The sequence below is a fragment of the Carcharhinus amblyrhynchos genome, chromosome 8, assembly GCF_965287045.1.
Source record: "Carcharhinus amblyrhynchos chromosome 8, sCarAmb.v2.hapA, whole genome shotgun sequence".
NCBI classification, from domain to species: Eukaryota; Metazoa; Chordata; class Chondrichthyes; order Carcharhiniformes; family Carcharhinidae; genus Carcharhinus; species Carcharhinus amblyrhynchos.
The window spans coordinates 98,862,296-98,878,066 of NC_137331.1; the positions used below are offsets into that span (position 1 = coordinate 98,862,296).

A 15,771-nucleotide genomic window follows, 5' to 3' on the forward strand; every position below is an offset into this window, starting at 1 on the left:
AAGTTCATGAGGAAGAAATATTGGATTTTTCAAAATTTTAAAAGATTCCCTTTGTAGTTAATGGCATCAATGAACCACCTCAAATATGAAAGTATCCGTGAGCACATGCCTTACATCTGTCATTACTTTCCAGCATTGAATCAAACTTAATTTTACGACCAACTAAATGAGACTTTTAAAGGACTGGTAAAGTTGGTTCAATTTACGAGAACCTTTTTCTCTTGCTTTAGTAGTGGCAAGCACGAACCAAACATCGCTCACTCTTAAGTGGGGTTCGGACACCAGCTCTGCATACTACATGGCCACCATTACGATATTTACGATAATGGCAGTAGCCTGACCAAAAGTCTGCAGAATCTCTTTACCATATATAAAAAATGAGAGGTTTGCTCAAGCCTTAAATTCATTTTGAGATTTCTATATGCATGCTTTCTTTCTAAAAACCTAATCTGACTGTGGTGTGGGCGGTGTTTCTGATGTTCAATTTGTGATTCTGAAACAAGGTGATTTCCAAGTTTTATATGTGACTAGGAACTTTAATTGAACAAATGGCAGGAACTGCAGCATCAACAGGGTTTTTTTTTTGAGTAGTAAAGTTACAGAAACATTGCCAAGCTTTGAAATATATAGAGTGCTAAAGTTGGAATACTTCTCCCTTCATTACTTTAAGATTTAAATGCATGTTTTAATTTATTTGGATTGAACTATATCTTAAAAATCCTGGTAATTGGAAATATATCTTTGATCTTGCTTAAAATGTCTTCAGTTAATGTTATTACGCATTAACATGTTTGTTAATATTCAGAAACCTAGGTCAAGGACCAAGGCCCACTATGCAAGTCAACCATGAAGCCAGGGAAATTACATATAGATAGTAGTGTTTAAAAGATTCCAAGCTAAGATTTTAGTTGAGCAATAATGATCATGGATGGCGTACCAGAGAAAGAATATCAGGGGGAACTTCAAAGGAGCAATAACCATAATAGCAATTTAACATGACAGAAGAATAGTCATTGGGAAAGAATGTTTGAAGGCTAGAGGACACTGGAAAATTATCAAGAATTTTTCTTTTTTGCATCCTGTTGATTAAGAGGAAGATGTGTGAAAAGTCCCTTGGTGTGAGAGTAGTTTCCAAGCTCCTGTAGATGTTTGGCTTGTTTGAAGGATGCAGGAGAGGGGATTGTCAAGGGAAAATATGTTTGACTTGTGCAAGAAATCCAACACAGTTTTACAAATGAAAAAGATACGAGTTCCATTCGATAAGAGAGAGTAATTTTAGCAAACTGTGAGATGTCAGTAGGTACTCTGACCGCAGGTACCATGATTATGCTATATGCTGATGTGAATGTCCCAGGATACTTTAAAGAGGCTTAAAGACTGGCGTCCAGCCATAGAAGGAAAAGTTAGGAGGGGTGACCACCACCTTAGGAAGGGAAGTGGCCAACAGTTTAGTATGGGATTGTGGAAGCAGATGATGTATCCCATGGACAAAATGAGCTTGGGAGAATGCTTCAGATTTCCAAAATGGTTTGGGAATTGGCTGGGAGGGACTAACTAGGATTTTGGCTGATGGGAAGGGGAGGAGGAGGCATCTCATCAGGTGCACAGAAGTACACAGTAGTTCCAGCATAGCATCGAGCAATTCGCCCAAGCAACGGGTGTTGCAGTTTATCCTCCTCACAGATAAATAGCTGAAATAACCTTTACTCACTCCTACTCTCCCTCTATCTGTAACGTAGTCTGTGGTTTTAAAAAAAATGCATGTTCCTAGAAACTTTGAGATGAATGGTAGAGAGTGGGTGGGGAGGTGGAGAGGAGACAAGTAGTGGTGTCTGCACAAATTATTTTGTAGTAGAGAAAGGAGCCTGGGATAATCTGTCTTCCAACCTGGTTTTGATTTGATTTATTATCGTCATACATATTGGGTTACAGTGAAAAAGTATTGTTCCTTGCTAGCTGTACAGACAAAATATGCCATTCACAGAGTATATAGGGGAGAAGGATGGGAGAGAGAGCAGTTGTAAAGCTCAATGGGTTTGGACCAAAAGTAGCTGGCTGAACTGGTTGTAGGCTGAGCAAGCTCAAGTTTGTACCCCATATGTTTGAGGAAGTGACAATAAGGGCCCATATCATAAAATTTAAAAAAAACTAACAATATAATCTTGAGGCTCATGAAAAAAGTACACACCAGCTTTTCCTTCCTTGATATTTTCAATGTCTTAAATCTGTTTTCTCAGAAATTTCTATCAGTGACACCAAGGAAGAATTGATTGCTGAGTATAGCTATGCCAGTGGAGTGTGGATCTTGCTGTTTGCTGGCAAGACTGCATGTGGGTTTTATTAAAGGTTAAAGCAGCTGAAATGGAGGTTTTTATAATCTTTTAGGTGCGAAAAAGATCATTGTGGGTATTGACATTTTGATAAGGAAAGAACTTGTGTTTACATAGCACTTCACAGCCTCAGGAAATTCCATAGGTGGTTCTAGTAATGAATAACATTTGCAATATGGTCACTGTTGTTTTATACTTTGCAAATAATTCATTGTCTGAAAAATAATGAGTTTTCCACATATGTTTAAATATATCTTGCATCTTAGAAAAAAACACAAAAAGGTGCTTTTGTCCTTATTGCATCAACAGCAGCCCACAGAGATTCTTCCGATAGCTTAGTGGAGGCATGCACTGTCTGGTATGCAACTAAGCTGACTAGTTGAGTAAGCTGGCCTCACCCCAGGTAGAAGATGGGTATGTAGCACAAGGTCTAAAGGAGGAAACTAGATCAGGCTGCTTCCTGCTTCGGATTGTCATCTAGTGATATTTACTGAAAACTATTTGTGGACGTTGAGTCAGGTCAGGGGCTAAAATGCTCCTTGCAGTTCAATAACTACCAACATCTTGTAGTGACTGGACAGTTATGGTGAGGTCCTTGTGGGAATCACCATCTAGCTTGAGCCAGTCACTTAAAATGTGAAGAGGATGAGACCTGATTGGCGCACAGCCCAAGACGATCCTGAATATGTCTTGTTCATCTAATTGCTGATTTCTTTATTTATAAGCAAGAGTGGCAAACTATATTTAGTTACTTCATCTAAGTCATTGATATAGACAGTGCTTAATGCTATTATGCACCGTTTGTTCAAGTTGCAGATTGGGGTAACTTTTTATGATGTCTCCCCTGCGCTACACCAAATTCTAAGATTCCCAGTATTGGCAAGTGTGAACAGGAGCAAAAGGATAGCTTTTGACTGAATGTGAACAATTATGTTGAGTTGAACAACATGCTATTTGCAGTACTCCCAGTTGTCAGAAAACTGCTGTGGAAAATAGGTAGATGAGATGTTTGTGTCTTATCTTCACTGTAGATCAGAATACTTTCTAGATGGTATGAAACTAGATACAGTTTGTGTCCAAAGAGAACTGGGGATTCAGGTGCATAGATCCTTAAAATGCCACGTACAGATGCAGAAAATAATAAGAAGGCTAATGGACTGTTGGCTCTATAGCTAGAGAACTGAAATATAAGGACACACAAGTTATGCTGCAGCTATACATAGATTAAGAACCTACTTGAGTTATTGTGAGCAGATCTGGGCACCTTGGAAGGATATATTGGCCTTGGGAGTGCAGAGAAGGCTTACAAGAATGATACCTCAACTTCAGGGGTTTTATTACGAGGAGAGATTATATAAGTTACACCTGTTTTCTCTAGAATTTGGAAGGTTAAGGGGTGATCTAATCGAAGTCTTCGAGATACTAACAGGAAAAGACAGGATAATAAACTATTTCCACTGGTGGGAGATTCTAGAAGTAGGGGGCATAGTCTAAAAAATAGAGCCAGACCATTTAGGAGAGATATCAGCTAGTAGTTCTTCACACAAAAGGTGGCAGAGGTTTGGAACTCTCCTACAAATGGCAGTTGATGATAGATTGCTATCTTTAAATCTGACATTGATACATTTTTGTTGAGCTAAGGTATTGAAGGATATGGGTCAAATGCAGGTATCTGGAGTTAGGCCATTAAATAGCAGTATAAACTTGATGGGCTGAATGACCTACTCCTATTCCTAACATCCCAGAAATAATTGTAAGTCGATAGGTAAAAGGGAGGAAGGCGTAGAAAACAATTACCGTTGTCAGGGAAAGAGTACTAGAAAATAAGGGTGGCATGATAGCACAGTGGTTAGCACTGCTGCTTCACAGTGCCATGGACCTGGGTTCGATTTGCGGCTTGGGTCACTGTCTGTGTGGAGTTTGTACATTCTCCTCGCGTCTGCGTGGGTTTCCTCTGGGTGCTCCGGTTTCCTCCCACACTCTGAAAGACGTGCTGGTTAAGTGCCTTGACCCGAACAGGTGTCAGACTATGGCAACTAGGGGAATTTCACAGTAACTTCATTGCCGTCTTAATGTAAGCCTTACTTGTGACTAATAAATAAACTTTAAAAAGTAATTGGAACTATTGTTACAATTTTTAGAAAGTTATTAGAGGGTTATGTTTCGATACACAGGGCATTGGTGAGACCACATCTGGAGTACTGCATACAGAATTAGTCTCCTCCTTTAAGGATGTCAATGTGTTGGAAGCAGTTCACAAAAGATTTACTAGACTAATACCTGAAATGGGTGGGTTGTCTTAGAAGGTAAGGTTGGATAGACTTGCTGGAGTTCAGTGAAGTAAGAGTTGACTTGAGTGAAACGTAAGGTCCTGAGGGGTCTTGACATGTGGAAAGGATGTTTTCTCTTGTGGGTGAATCAAGACGTTGCTTAAAACTAAAGGGTTGCCTACTTAATGTCATGAGTCTTTGGAACTCTTCCTCAGAAGGTGGTGGAAGCTGAGTCTTTGAGTATTTTTAAGGCAGAGCTAGATTGTTTATTGATTTTAAAAAAAGGGCGATGCTAGGTTATCAAGGACCAGTGGAAATGTGGAGTTTGAGATTGTAATTGGATCAGCCATGATCGATAGAATGGTGAAGCAGAATCAAGGAAACCGAATGGCCCACTCCCAATCTGTAGCTTGTATGTTAAACAAAGGTGGTAACGATAGGTGCATTGGTTCTAATTATCCAAAATTCCCTAGATTCTGGAAAGGTCTCATCAGATTGGAAAATAGTGAATCTCAAGAATGAATGAAGACTGAAAGCAGGAAACCTCAGGCAAGTTAGCCTAACATTTGTCATTGGGGAAATGCTGGGATTTGTTAATAAGGAGTTTATTGCAGAGCACTTTGAAAATCTCAGTGCAATCGAGCTGAGTCAATATTGTTTTATGAAATCAAAATAATGTCTAAGTTTTGAGTTCTGTGAAGAAGTAACAAGCAACATGGGGAACCTGTCGATGTGGTGTACTTGAATTCCCAGAAGACGTTTGACAAAGTGCCGCATCAAAGGTTATTGCACAAAATAAGAGTTCTTGGTTTAAGGGGTAACATATTAGCATTGATAGAGGATTGGCTAGCTAACAGGGCAGCACAGTGGTTAGCACTGCTGCCTCACAGCCAGGGTCCTAGGTTCAATTCGGGCCTCAATCACTGTCTGTGTGGAGTTTGCACATTCTCTCCATGTCTGCGTGGGTTTCCTCCCACAGGCCAAAGATGTGTGAGTGAGGTTGATTGGCCATGCTAAATTGACCCTAGTGTCAGGGGAATATGTACAGTTATGGGAATAGGGCCTAGGTGAGATTGTGGTTAATGCAGATTTGATGGGCCGAATGGCTTCCTTCTGCACTGTTGGGATTCTATGAACAGGAAATAGAGTGTCAGCATAAATGGGTCATTTTTGAGTTGGTAAGATGTGACAAGTACTACAGAGGTCAGTTTTGGCCAAATCATTTACAATTTAAATCAATGTGTTGGACAAAGGGACTGAATGTATGGTTGCTAAATTTGCTGATGATGCAAAAAGAGGTAGGAGAATAAGTTGTAAAATGGATTTTCAGGAGCCTGAAATAGATTATGTAATTGAACAAAAAATTAGCAGATGGAATATAACGTGGGAAAATGTGGAATAGTCCACTTTGGCAGGAAGAATAAAAAAGCAGCGTGTTACTTAAATGGAAAGAAATTGCAGAGCTCTGTGACGTAGAGGGATCCGGATGTCCAGGTAATTGAATTTACAAAAAGTTAGTATGCAAGTACAACAAATGATTAGGAGACCAAATGAAATATTGTTATTTATTTGCAAGGTTATAGAATAGAGAAGGAGGGAAGTTTTGCAGAGTGTTTGTGAGACTACATTTAGAGTACTGTGTGCAGGTTTGGTTTCCTATTCAAGAAAAGATATAATTGCAACAGAAACAGTGCAGAGAAGGTTCAGTCAGCTGACTCCTGGGACAAAGTAGTTGGATAGGTTAGGCCTATATCCATCGTACTTTAGAAAAATAAGAAGTAATTTTGCTGGAACATATAAGACCCTCAGGGAACTTGACATAGTGGGTGCTAAAAGGATGTTTCCCCTTGTGGGAGGGACCAGAGCTGTGAGATGCAATTTGAAAAGAAGGGACCTCTCATTTAAGATGGAGAATTATTTTCTCTGTGGGCTGTTAATCTGTGGAATTCCCTTTCCCAGAGAGTGATGGAAAAAGGATCATTTAATATTTTTAAGGCTGGGTTGTTAGATTCTTGACTTGACAAGGGATATTAGAGAGTAGACAAGAGAGTTGCAGCCATGATTTTATCACTTGAAGGTTAAATAGCCTACCCCTGAAAGGGAAAGGCGGGTGATAATTTCAGGTGGGACCCTTCATTAGAGCTGTCCTCATATATACTGTCACCAGAGAGGTTCGAAGCCCTTGCATATTTTTAGCATTGTTCTTGTTCCAGAGGATGGTTAATCAGTCTCCTGCTGAGGGTTTACACTGAAGAAATTAAATTTCCACCAGACCGCAGTATAAGTCAGGCGATTGCAAATGGCAATCAAGAAATTCATGGTGCAAACTCTCTGGAATTGGGAAATGTCTCTCTAAAGAAGTGTTTTAAATAAAGGTGGGGAATAGGAAGAATTTGCTCAGTTTAAGAAAATCCATTTCTATACAAAACAAAATTACCGAAATCTATTTTTATTCTCAATCGCACAACATTCAGCCATGCACTGGATATTGAATGTAATTTGTTCATATTATTGTTTACGTGTATGCACTTTTTGTTGCTGTTAGAATTCTCAGACTGCACAGTAATGTTGAGAGTGGATTCTTCTGTATGGCTGACAAGAACGGGCTTTGTTTGAATTTGAGAAACATAAATTAAGTGACGAGCAGATAAAGCATTAAGCAGTGAATTGGTGACGCCAGGCTTGGTTTTTAAACGTCTGGAACTTATAGAAGAAAGGAAGACTGAAGAAAGTGAGGGATTCCTATGTGCTGAGGTCCGAGATAAGGTTAAATTTTGAGCAGAGAAAAACGAGGAAAATTATTTGCATTTACATAGTGTCTTCCAAATCTTTGGAGTGTTTCACAGCCAATGATTACAGATTACATGATAAACTTTGATTTCACACAGGAGAAGGGCAGCATGGTGGCACAGTGGTTAGCACTGCTGCCTCACAGCACTAGGGACTTGGGTTCGATTCCCGGCCTCAGGTCACTGTCTGTGTAAAGTTTGCACTTTCTCCCTGTGTCTGCATGGGTTTTCTCCCACAGCCTGAAAGACGTGCTGGTTAGGTTGAATTCTCCCTCAGTGTACCTGAACAGGCGCTGGAGTGCGGCGACTAGGGAATTTTCACAGTAACTTAATTGCGGTGTTAATGTAAACCTACTTATGACACCAATAAATAAACTTTGAAAACTTAAAATATTTGCACAATTGAAGGAGCAAGCAGATAGAAAAAGTGGTTATTGGATTGTAACATAAACAGAGTAAGAAAGCGAACTGGGCCATCTTGTTCCACACAGCCTTTTTAGGAATATTGAGAGTTATTTAGCAATGTTTCTTGTACCTTGAAACAGCATGCCATTCTGAGATGAATTTGGCTTTCATAGAGTATTAGAGTTATTGAAGACAGTAGTAATGTGGGGCATGCAGGAGGAAGTTAATCTTCTTTCACTCACACGCTTCCCCATCATTCAGTTAGTGTTGGAAAAATTGGGTTGATCCCCATTTTGCCTTGCACTTTTGCAGAGAAGGCTGGAAGGGCTGAATAGCCATCTCCTGCTCTGATTTGCGATTTTTTTTCCTACGTTTTCTGCTCAAACTCTTCATATCAATAGCCTGATCAATGTAGCCTCAGCTAGATTGGTTTTGACATGCTTTTTCAGGTGATGTTTAACATATTGCGAGCACGCAAAGCATTCACCAGTTCTGTGGCACCAATGAAATAACCGTGACTGGGACTGATGTAGTTTACTACTGAAAAGAAAAAACATAAATGCTGGAAATCTGGAATATTCAACAAGAAACTGCTGGAAACAAACAGCAGGATCAGGGGCGCAAATATCAGTGATTCAAGTCGAACTATTCGTAGCTGGTTGCCCGAACTGGTAACCTATATTTTGTTCCCAAACACTGACTGTGCATTTCATGCATTTTCTGTTTTATTTACAGATGTTAAATTTCAAATTGCCCTTTATCAATCAGCTGTAGACTTTTGACCTTTTGATTATATATTCATACTTCCATATCTCCAACCTTTGGGCTACTATGCTAGTAGACTAAATGATGTGGTCCCCCTATTTGTATAACTGTCATAGCCTCTCCTAGTAACACATACATTTATGTAGTTTATTTTTTTTTAATTCTACTGAATGTACTTTTGGGCTGGAGTTAATTTCTATTAGGTGTAGTTATTGCATTGATAGTCAATGTCAGTTTTCACAAACATTCCACTGGAAAAACTACAACACCATTCACTTGTGATGTTTCTGTTTTTGGTTCAGATTCTGACGCTTACCAGTTTCTGCCCAGAGAGCCCAATTCCTTTGAGTTCAGTGACCTGGTGCCTCTTGACCTCTCCCAGCATTCTAGGCACAAGGCCTCAGCATCTGTTTCTTCTCTTCAACTCCCTGGAAAAGAACAAACAATGAAACCTCATTCTAAAATAATAACTGATGTGAGCGCGGCTTCCTCTTCATCAGGTTGGTTTTGGTTCCTGCTTGTGAAGTGTGTGTGTGGGCTTTGGGAAAGATGGTGGAGTGGAGAGGGGTTGTTGGTGGGTTGGGGTAACGTGCAAGGAATTTTCCAAAATATTCGGCTGGTCCTGGCCTAGAATTGGAAATGTTCTGTTGATGATGCTCAAGTTTTAGGTCACATAAGAATGTCAGAATTTTTTGAAGGGTGAGCAATACACTGCCGACAGACCCAAATAATGTTGTCACCTTGTTCTCTGGCTAGGTCTGCAGTGTCAGGGCTCTATATGAATAGTGATTACTGAGATATAGGCCAGAATTTTATCCTCCTACCCACCACAAGAAGCAGAGAGGTGAGGGGTAAATCATGGGAAGATCCATTGACCTCGGGCGGGATATTACTGTTTTGGGGCGAGCGAGGCCATAAAATCCCACCCATAAAGTTAATACAACAAATTTTGGGCATTGATGTGTAGAGGAAAATTGAGCGAGGAGCTTTGCACACCCTTAATGGAATCTACATAAAGACGAGTAGGCAGTAAATCATAAAGCAACAATTAATAGCCTAAAATGCCAAAGTGGTTTGAGTTTTCTAACTGGCCCCAGGTTTTATTGCAGTCTGAAATTTACCAAGGCACCTGTTATGCTGCAGGTTATATACATGCTGATGAACTCCTTTTATATTTTTGTTAAGCTGGTGTATTTGGGGATGCATGTTGCCAAGCACTGTAAATTTCCTTTCTATAGAAAATAAATAAAACACTACCTACTGCCTTCTACGTTTATAGTGCAGCAGCTATATTAATGGAGGTCAGATATTAAAACCATAATGCAGAAAATCTATCATTGCACATCAACTGCTTTTATTTATCCTAACTGTTCCCACTCAGCTCAACCAACCTTACTATCTTTTCTAAGACGTACTGATTCTAAGTATCACAGCCTGCTCAGACCGTGTGCAATTGGTCACTAAAAAGTGTTAGCAAGCTGACTCTAATCCTGTCCTCATCATTGCCATGCTGATCCATTAAGAGTGATTATGGCCTGATTCCCATCTCCTCCTCCAACTTGGGAACTTGAGAAGAGGAACAGATAGGGGCAGGATGGGTGCAGGGCCCTGTGTGTGTTCATGAAAATTTTAAATCACGCTCTCCACATTAGCTGAAGATAAGGCTTTAATGAGAATGAGGCTGTTTCAGAGGGTTAAATTGTGAAAGCAGATTGCATAATTTTGATTTTCATTCCCTTCTCTTGCTGTCATGATCCTAGCTGAAGCAGCTCAGTTACTAAATGGGGAAATTCAATAAATCATTGGGGAGAGTCCCCAGATTTAAGAGAAACTCTGTGGTTTAAGCATTATAAAATGTGTGCTTTCTCTCTTTTTCCTACAATGGCATGACTTCAGGCATTCAATTAAGACTGTATGATAGGCATTATGTTGGTATAAAATGTTGGACATCATTCTGCAACTCGAATTTTAATTGTAAAATATTTAATTGCCTATGGAAAAGAGTGACAGTTGAGGTAAATTCTCTTTTAAAGAATGCTACCTTTTAATGGTTTGAAATTTACTTTATTTACTTGAACAAAGCAGATTGTTTGTTTCGATTGCATTTCATTAAAGCTGCCTTTACTAGGAAATTAGGAACAGGAGTAGGCCATTGAGCCTCCTCAAACCTGTTATACCATTCAGTTAGATCATGACTGATGTATATCTGAACATCATTTATCCACCCTAACTCAATATCCTTTACTGAGGGAAAATGCTAAAAAATTTCAGTTCTGAAAACACCAATTGTCCCACAACCTGGAGACCTTTTTTTGGGAGGGGTGATGGGGAAGGTGGCAGACAAGGTTCCAAATTTATAATATCCTTTGTGTTTTAAAAAAAATGCTTCCTGATTTTGCTGCTGAATCCAATTTTAAATTATGTTCCTTTGACTTCCCCCACCAGAGGAAATCGTTTAAAAGCCAATTACTGCGGATGCTGGAATCTGAAACAAAAACAGAAAATGCTGGAAGATCTCAGCGGGTCTGACAACATCTGTGTAGAGAGAATAGAGTCAACGTTTTCAGAGCTGACACAGAGCTCTATTCTCTCCCTACAGATACAGAGGAAATAGTTCCCCTGTTTCAATCCAATTGAATCTTTTAAACGCCTTCAGCATATCATCAGTCAATCTTACACTTAAGGGAATACAAATCCAAATTATGCAATCTGTTTTCATAATTTAACCCTCTAAAACTCAGCTGCATTGTTAATGTTTTATCTTTAGCTAATGTGTAGAGTGTGATTTAAAATTTTTGTGAACATACACAGGATCCTGCACCCATCCTGTCCCTGTCTGTTCCTCCTTGCACAGGTATAGAGGGTTTTTTTTTTCTCACTCCCCAAATTGTACCCCTGCAGCTGTGCAACAGAAATAGTCTGTTGGCTGTTCATCATCCCGGCTAGCTTTACTTTGAGCAGCATTGATCATTCCGCCCATGGGTGTATTATTCATCTGCCCATTTTACAGTTTTAACATAGCAAAAGAAACCTTGGGCAACCTGATAGGTCACAGTGTCGGTTGCACCATTGTCTATTGTTAAGATTTAGCACTTCACAGGGAAGGAGTTGAACGTAATAATGTAGCATTCAGTGTTTGATCCATCAGGAATATGAGGTATCACAGTGGCGACTACTCAGCAGGCACAGCGTCCAATTGATGTATGATCTCCGATGTAACATATCTCCAGGTTGTACATATGGAAACACTAAATGCATTTTTTTAAAAATCTGACCAGAAATGAGTCTACCTTCAGTTGAAATACAAGTTTTCGCTACCACATAATTCTGTTTGACAGAATCCTTTGTAAACAGAACTGGAAAATGTTAGTTCTAGAAACTGCATTTGCTAATGTTTGTCTTTGTACTTAGGGACCTTTTAATTTGATTTGATTTGATTTATTATTGTCGCATGTTTTGGTATATGATGAAACGTGTTGTTTTTTTGCACGCTATACAAACAAGATCATAGAGAAGAAAAGGAAAGACTGCAGAATGTAGCATTACAGTCATAGCTAGGGTGTAGACAAGGATCAACTTAATATAAGATAGGTTCATTTAAGAGTCAGATGGCAGCAGGGAAGAAACTATTCTTGAGTCTTGAGATCTGAAATAATATAGGATGTTACAGGGGTAAGAGGGAAGAGGCGGGGTAAGAGAAAATAAATCTAAAATAATGCAAAGCTCAGAATGTAAAATAAGATGGGGAAGTGACTTGAGATGGCCAAGTTTAGCAGTGAGGGTTTTCACCAACTGAATGGCTTGGTCAGGAGGGGTTGACACCTTTTTAAGAAGCAGTAAGACAGCATTATTTTGCCTGATTGAAATCAAGTAAACCTAAGGAACTTCTTCACCTGAATTTGCAATTTTAAAATGTTCTTTCATTAATTGCCTTCATTTTAATGTGGTATTCTCTTCCTTTCTGTCCTCAATCTCAGTAACTAATGCCAAAAAAGCAGAGGATCCATTAGCTCCCAAAGAACTGGTCATCGAACTTGACCACAACAAGTTCAAGTGCAAGTTTCCCAGGTGCTTTAAGGCTTTCCGTAAAGCCAAGCTGCTCGATTACCACGTAAAGTATTACCACAATACAGAGAAAGGATCTGACACGGAAACTAGCTCACTGGAGTGTGGAATACGGACTCGTGCCACCTCAGCCAACATGCCAGCATCACCTATGGACAGTTTGGGGCTAAAGAGACGGAGACCTCTGTCAAGTTCTTCTTGTAAGTATAGAAGGTGTAATTGGATCGGTGGAGATATTTTCAAGGAGAATTACATGCAAAGGCAAAAATGAGTGGAAGAATTTATTTTGAACATTTCAAACATTTGAACTAGCTGTTCATATAATACCGCATACATGCCCTTTTTATTACAAGACCACCCTCGTGACTAGATACATTTAGCTGTTTCCAGACTGGTTGGGAGTCTAATGGGACACTGGTGCTCCTCACAGACAGAGAATGTGTTATTTTATGAGGACGGAAGTGTTGAACCATGTAACGCACAATATATTTTGCTGCCAATGTGTTCCTTCAAGGTGTAATTAAAAAAACAAAGAACAACACAGCACGGGAAACAGGCCCTTCGGCCCAACGAGCCCGCGCCGCCGTCCTACTATCTCAGTGACCTATTCATGATTTTAGTCTACGCCTAACGTGCGAGGATCAGGGAGGTCCAATTTAGGGACAATTTTAGTACCCAATCAATCAGCCTAAAAGCACATCTTTGGGGGATGTGGGAGGAAACCGGAGCACCCGGAGGAAACCCACGCAACCACGGGGAGAACGTGCAAACTCCCACAGACACAGGCCCAAATCCATGTGTCCGCACAGCAACAGAGATAGTCTCTGAGCTGTCATGTTGCCCTCGAGATGGTCCAGTTTAAGCACACTAACGACATGAAGCAATAGGCAACTCCCGAAGCAACATCCAAGAGCAGCCCACTACAACCTGCCGCCTGCATGCCCCTTGCTGGACTTAAATGCCTGTGGAGACAAATTACTCTGTTTTCTCAACATGCAGATTCTTGTGTTAGCCAGACTGACTTTCTCTTTCGCTTTTTATATTGTAAATCCTGAGGTGATTTTGGTACTGCCTTTAAATATGGTATTTCTCTTTGCTGCACGTCTTTCTTTGTAGACTGTAGGTAATTGGTTTCTTTCCTCGTTTTCAAAAGATTTATAAAAGTTAGTCACGGACATAGAAAAGTATGATATATAAATGTTACATCTGACACGAGATGTTCAGAATGTAACCCATGCAGAAATCTCATCATCTTTTGTGTTGAGTGTTTGCATCGCTTACCTGATATCACAGGTTGCACATCACACAGTTGGTTATGACACTTGCACGCTGCAACAGCTAGCAGTTGAGAAAAAGAGAGAAACTAGTTGTTGGCCAGGAACCAGTTACCTTTACTCATTGGTACATAAAATTAACACAAGCGGCATGGTGACACAGTGGTTAGCACTGCTGCCTCACAGCCCAGGGACGCGGGTTTGATTCCCGGCTTGGGTCACTGTCTGTCTGGAGTCTGCACATTCTCCTCGTGCCTGTGTGGGTTTTGTCCGGGTGCTCCGGTTTCCTCCCACAATCTGAAAGAAGTGCTGATTAGGTGCATTGACCATGCTAAGTTCTCCCTCAGTGTACCCAACAGGCGCCAGAGTGTGGCGACTAGGGGATTTTCACAGTAACTTCAGTGCAATGTTAATGTAAGCCTACTTGTGACAATAATAAATAAACTTCAAACTTTAAATTACTTGAATTTGCGTATTTGAAGGAGGAGCAAAGGTGACAACCATGCTCCACACATAGCATTGCATTATTGACAGTGCTGTCTTTTGGACAAGACACTGATGTCAGAAATTTGCTACCAGTGTACCTGTTTCACATGCATAACTCCTATCCCTAACTGTCCAGTATTACAGTGCCACATGGACACACACTCATCCTGTACCAGAATCTGTCACCCATCATATGGCTTTTCTGTAGATGTCCAGAGAACAAACTGGATTTAATTACAGGTCCTAAGTTTATTTTTGGATCCTTTGCTATATTGGCCTGACCAAACCCTTGACTCGCCACCGCATAATAAACTCACTCAGCAGCAACTTGTTGTATGAACTGTTCAGTACCCTTGAGGAGCATTATTTAAAGCCCCATTCACTACTTAGAGTTAGTTGCTGATTTGTCCTTTTAGCCTGCTAGTTAATTTCGAGATGTGAATTGATCTATTTTCAGACATCAGTAACTTAATTCCTACTTCTAAGAAGAGTTCTTTTTGCTGTCCTGCTTTTAACTGCTGCCAATTTCAATTTCACTGGAGTCATGGGTGGTCCATTAATAGAGTTGCACTTGGGACTGAAGGAGGACAGAGTATAGCTAAGTTCCAAGAAAGACAAATTTTCTAAATGGCGATAAAGTAAGAATTGCGGAGGAACAAAGAGTGTCCATGTGCACAAATTAATACAAGTTCTCTGAGCTAATCACACAGCTTTCCAAATTTTAATCCTTTTTAACCTGCTTGCACAGTGTGCTCCAGTTGCCTCTGCATCTGTGTGCTGGTCGCCTACGGCCTCCAGCTCTCCTTTCTGTCTGGTGCACTGCTTTTATGGCTTAAGCTCCTTCCTGTTGGTACCCTTTCCACATCAAGGATTATCAGGTCACACAGACCAGCATTTCTTACTTTTCAAGAAAATTACAGTTGATCCCTTTACAGTTAATACAATTTTTAAAAAGTCTTTTTCAAACATTCTTCAAAACAATTTCAGATCCTACAGATATTTTAAAGAAATTACAATTTTTTCTTACTGTACTGCCACCCCCCCCACCACCCCACCATAAACCAATTTTGAACATGATAGAATGTCAAAGTCATTAAATTTCCATGCCATTTGTCTGTTCAGGTGGATTATAAAAACACTATGGCCATATATATCAATATATATAATTTGTATGTTCTCCCTATGTCTGTGTGGATTTCCTCTGTATGTTCCAGTTTCCTCCCAAAGATATGTGAGTTAGGTGGATTGGTCATGTTAAATTGTTCCTTAGTGAAAGGGGGACTAGCTGGGATTGGCATTGGGTTATGAGGATAGGGCCTGGACACTATTGTGGTAGGTGCAGACTCGATGGACTCAATGGCCTCCTCCTGCACTGTAAGATTCTATG

General features: G+C 40.1%; 1 protein-coding gene across 3 annotated transcripts in view; it reads left to right on the top strand.

Moving 5' to 3' along the window:
• The window catches only part of phf20l1 (PHD finger protein 20 like 1), a 120,628-nt gene that overhangs the window by 68,912 nt on the left and 35,945 nt on the right, over window positions 1-15,771 (top strand). For all 3 annotated transcript variants that reach the window (XM_080194558.1, XM_080194559.1, XM_080194560.1), the window contains 2 exons: window positions 8,862-9,059; window positions 12,537-12,824. In XM_080194558.1, coding sequence (XP_080050684.1) covers window positions 8,862-9,059; window positions 12,537-12,824 — 486 coding nt within the window. The remainder of the gene's footprint in view (window positions 1-8,861; window positions 9,060-12,536; window positions 12,825-15,771) is intronic.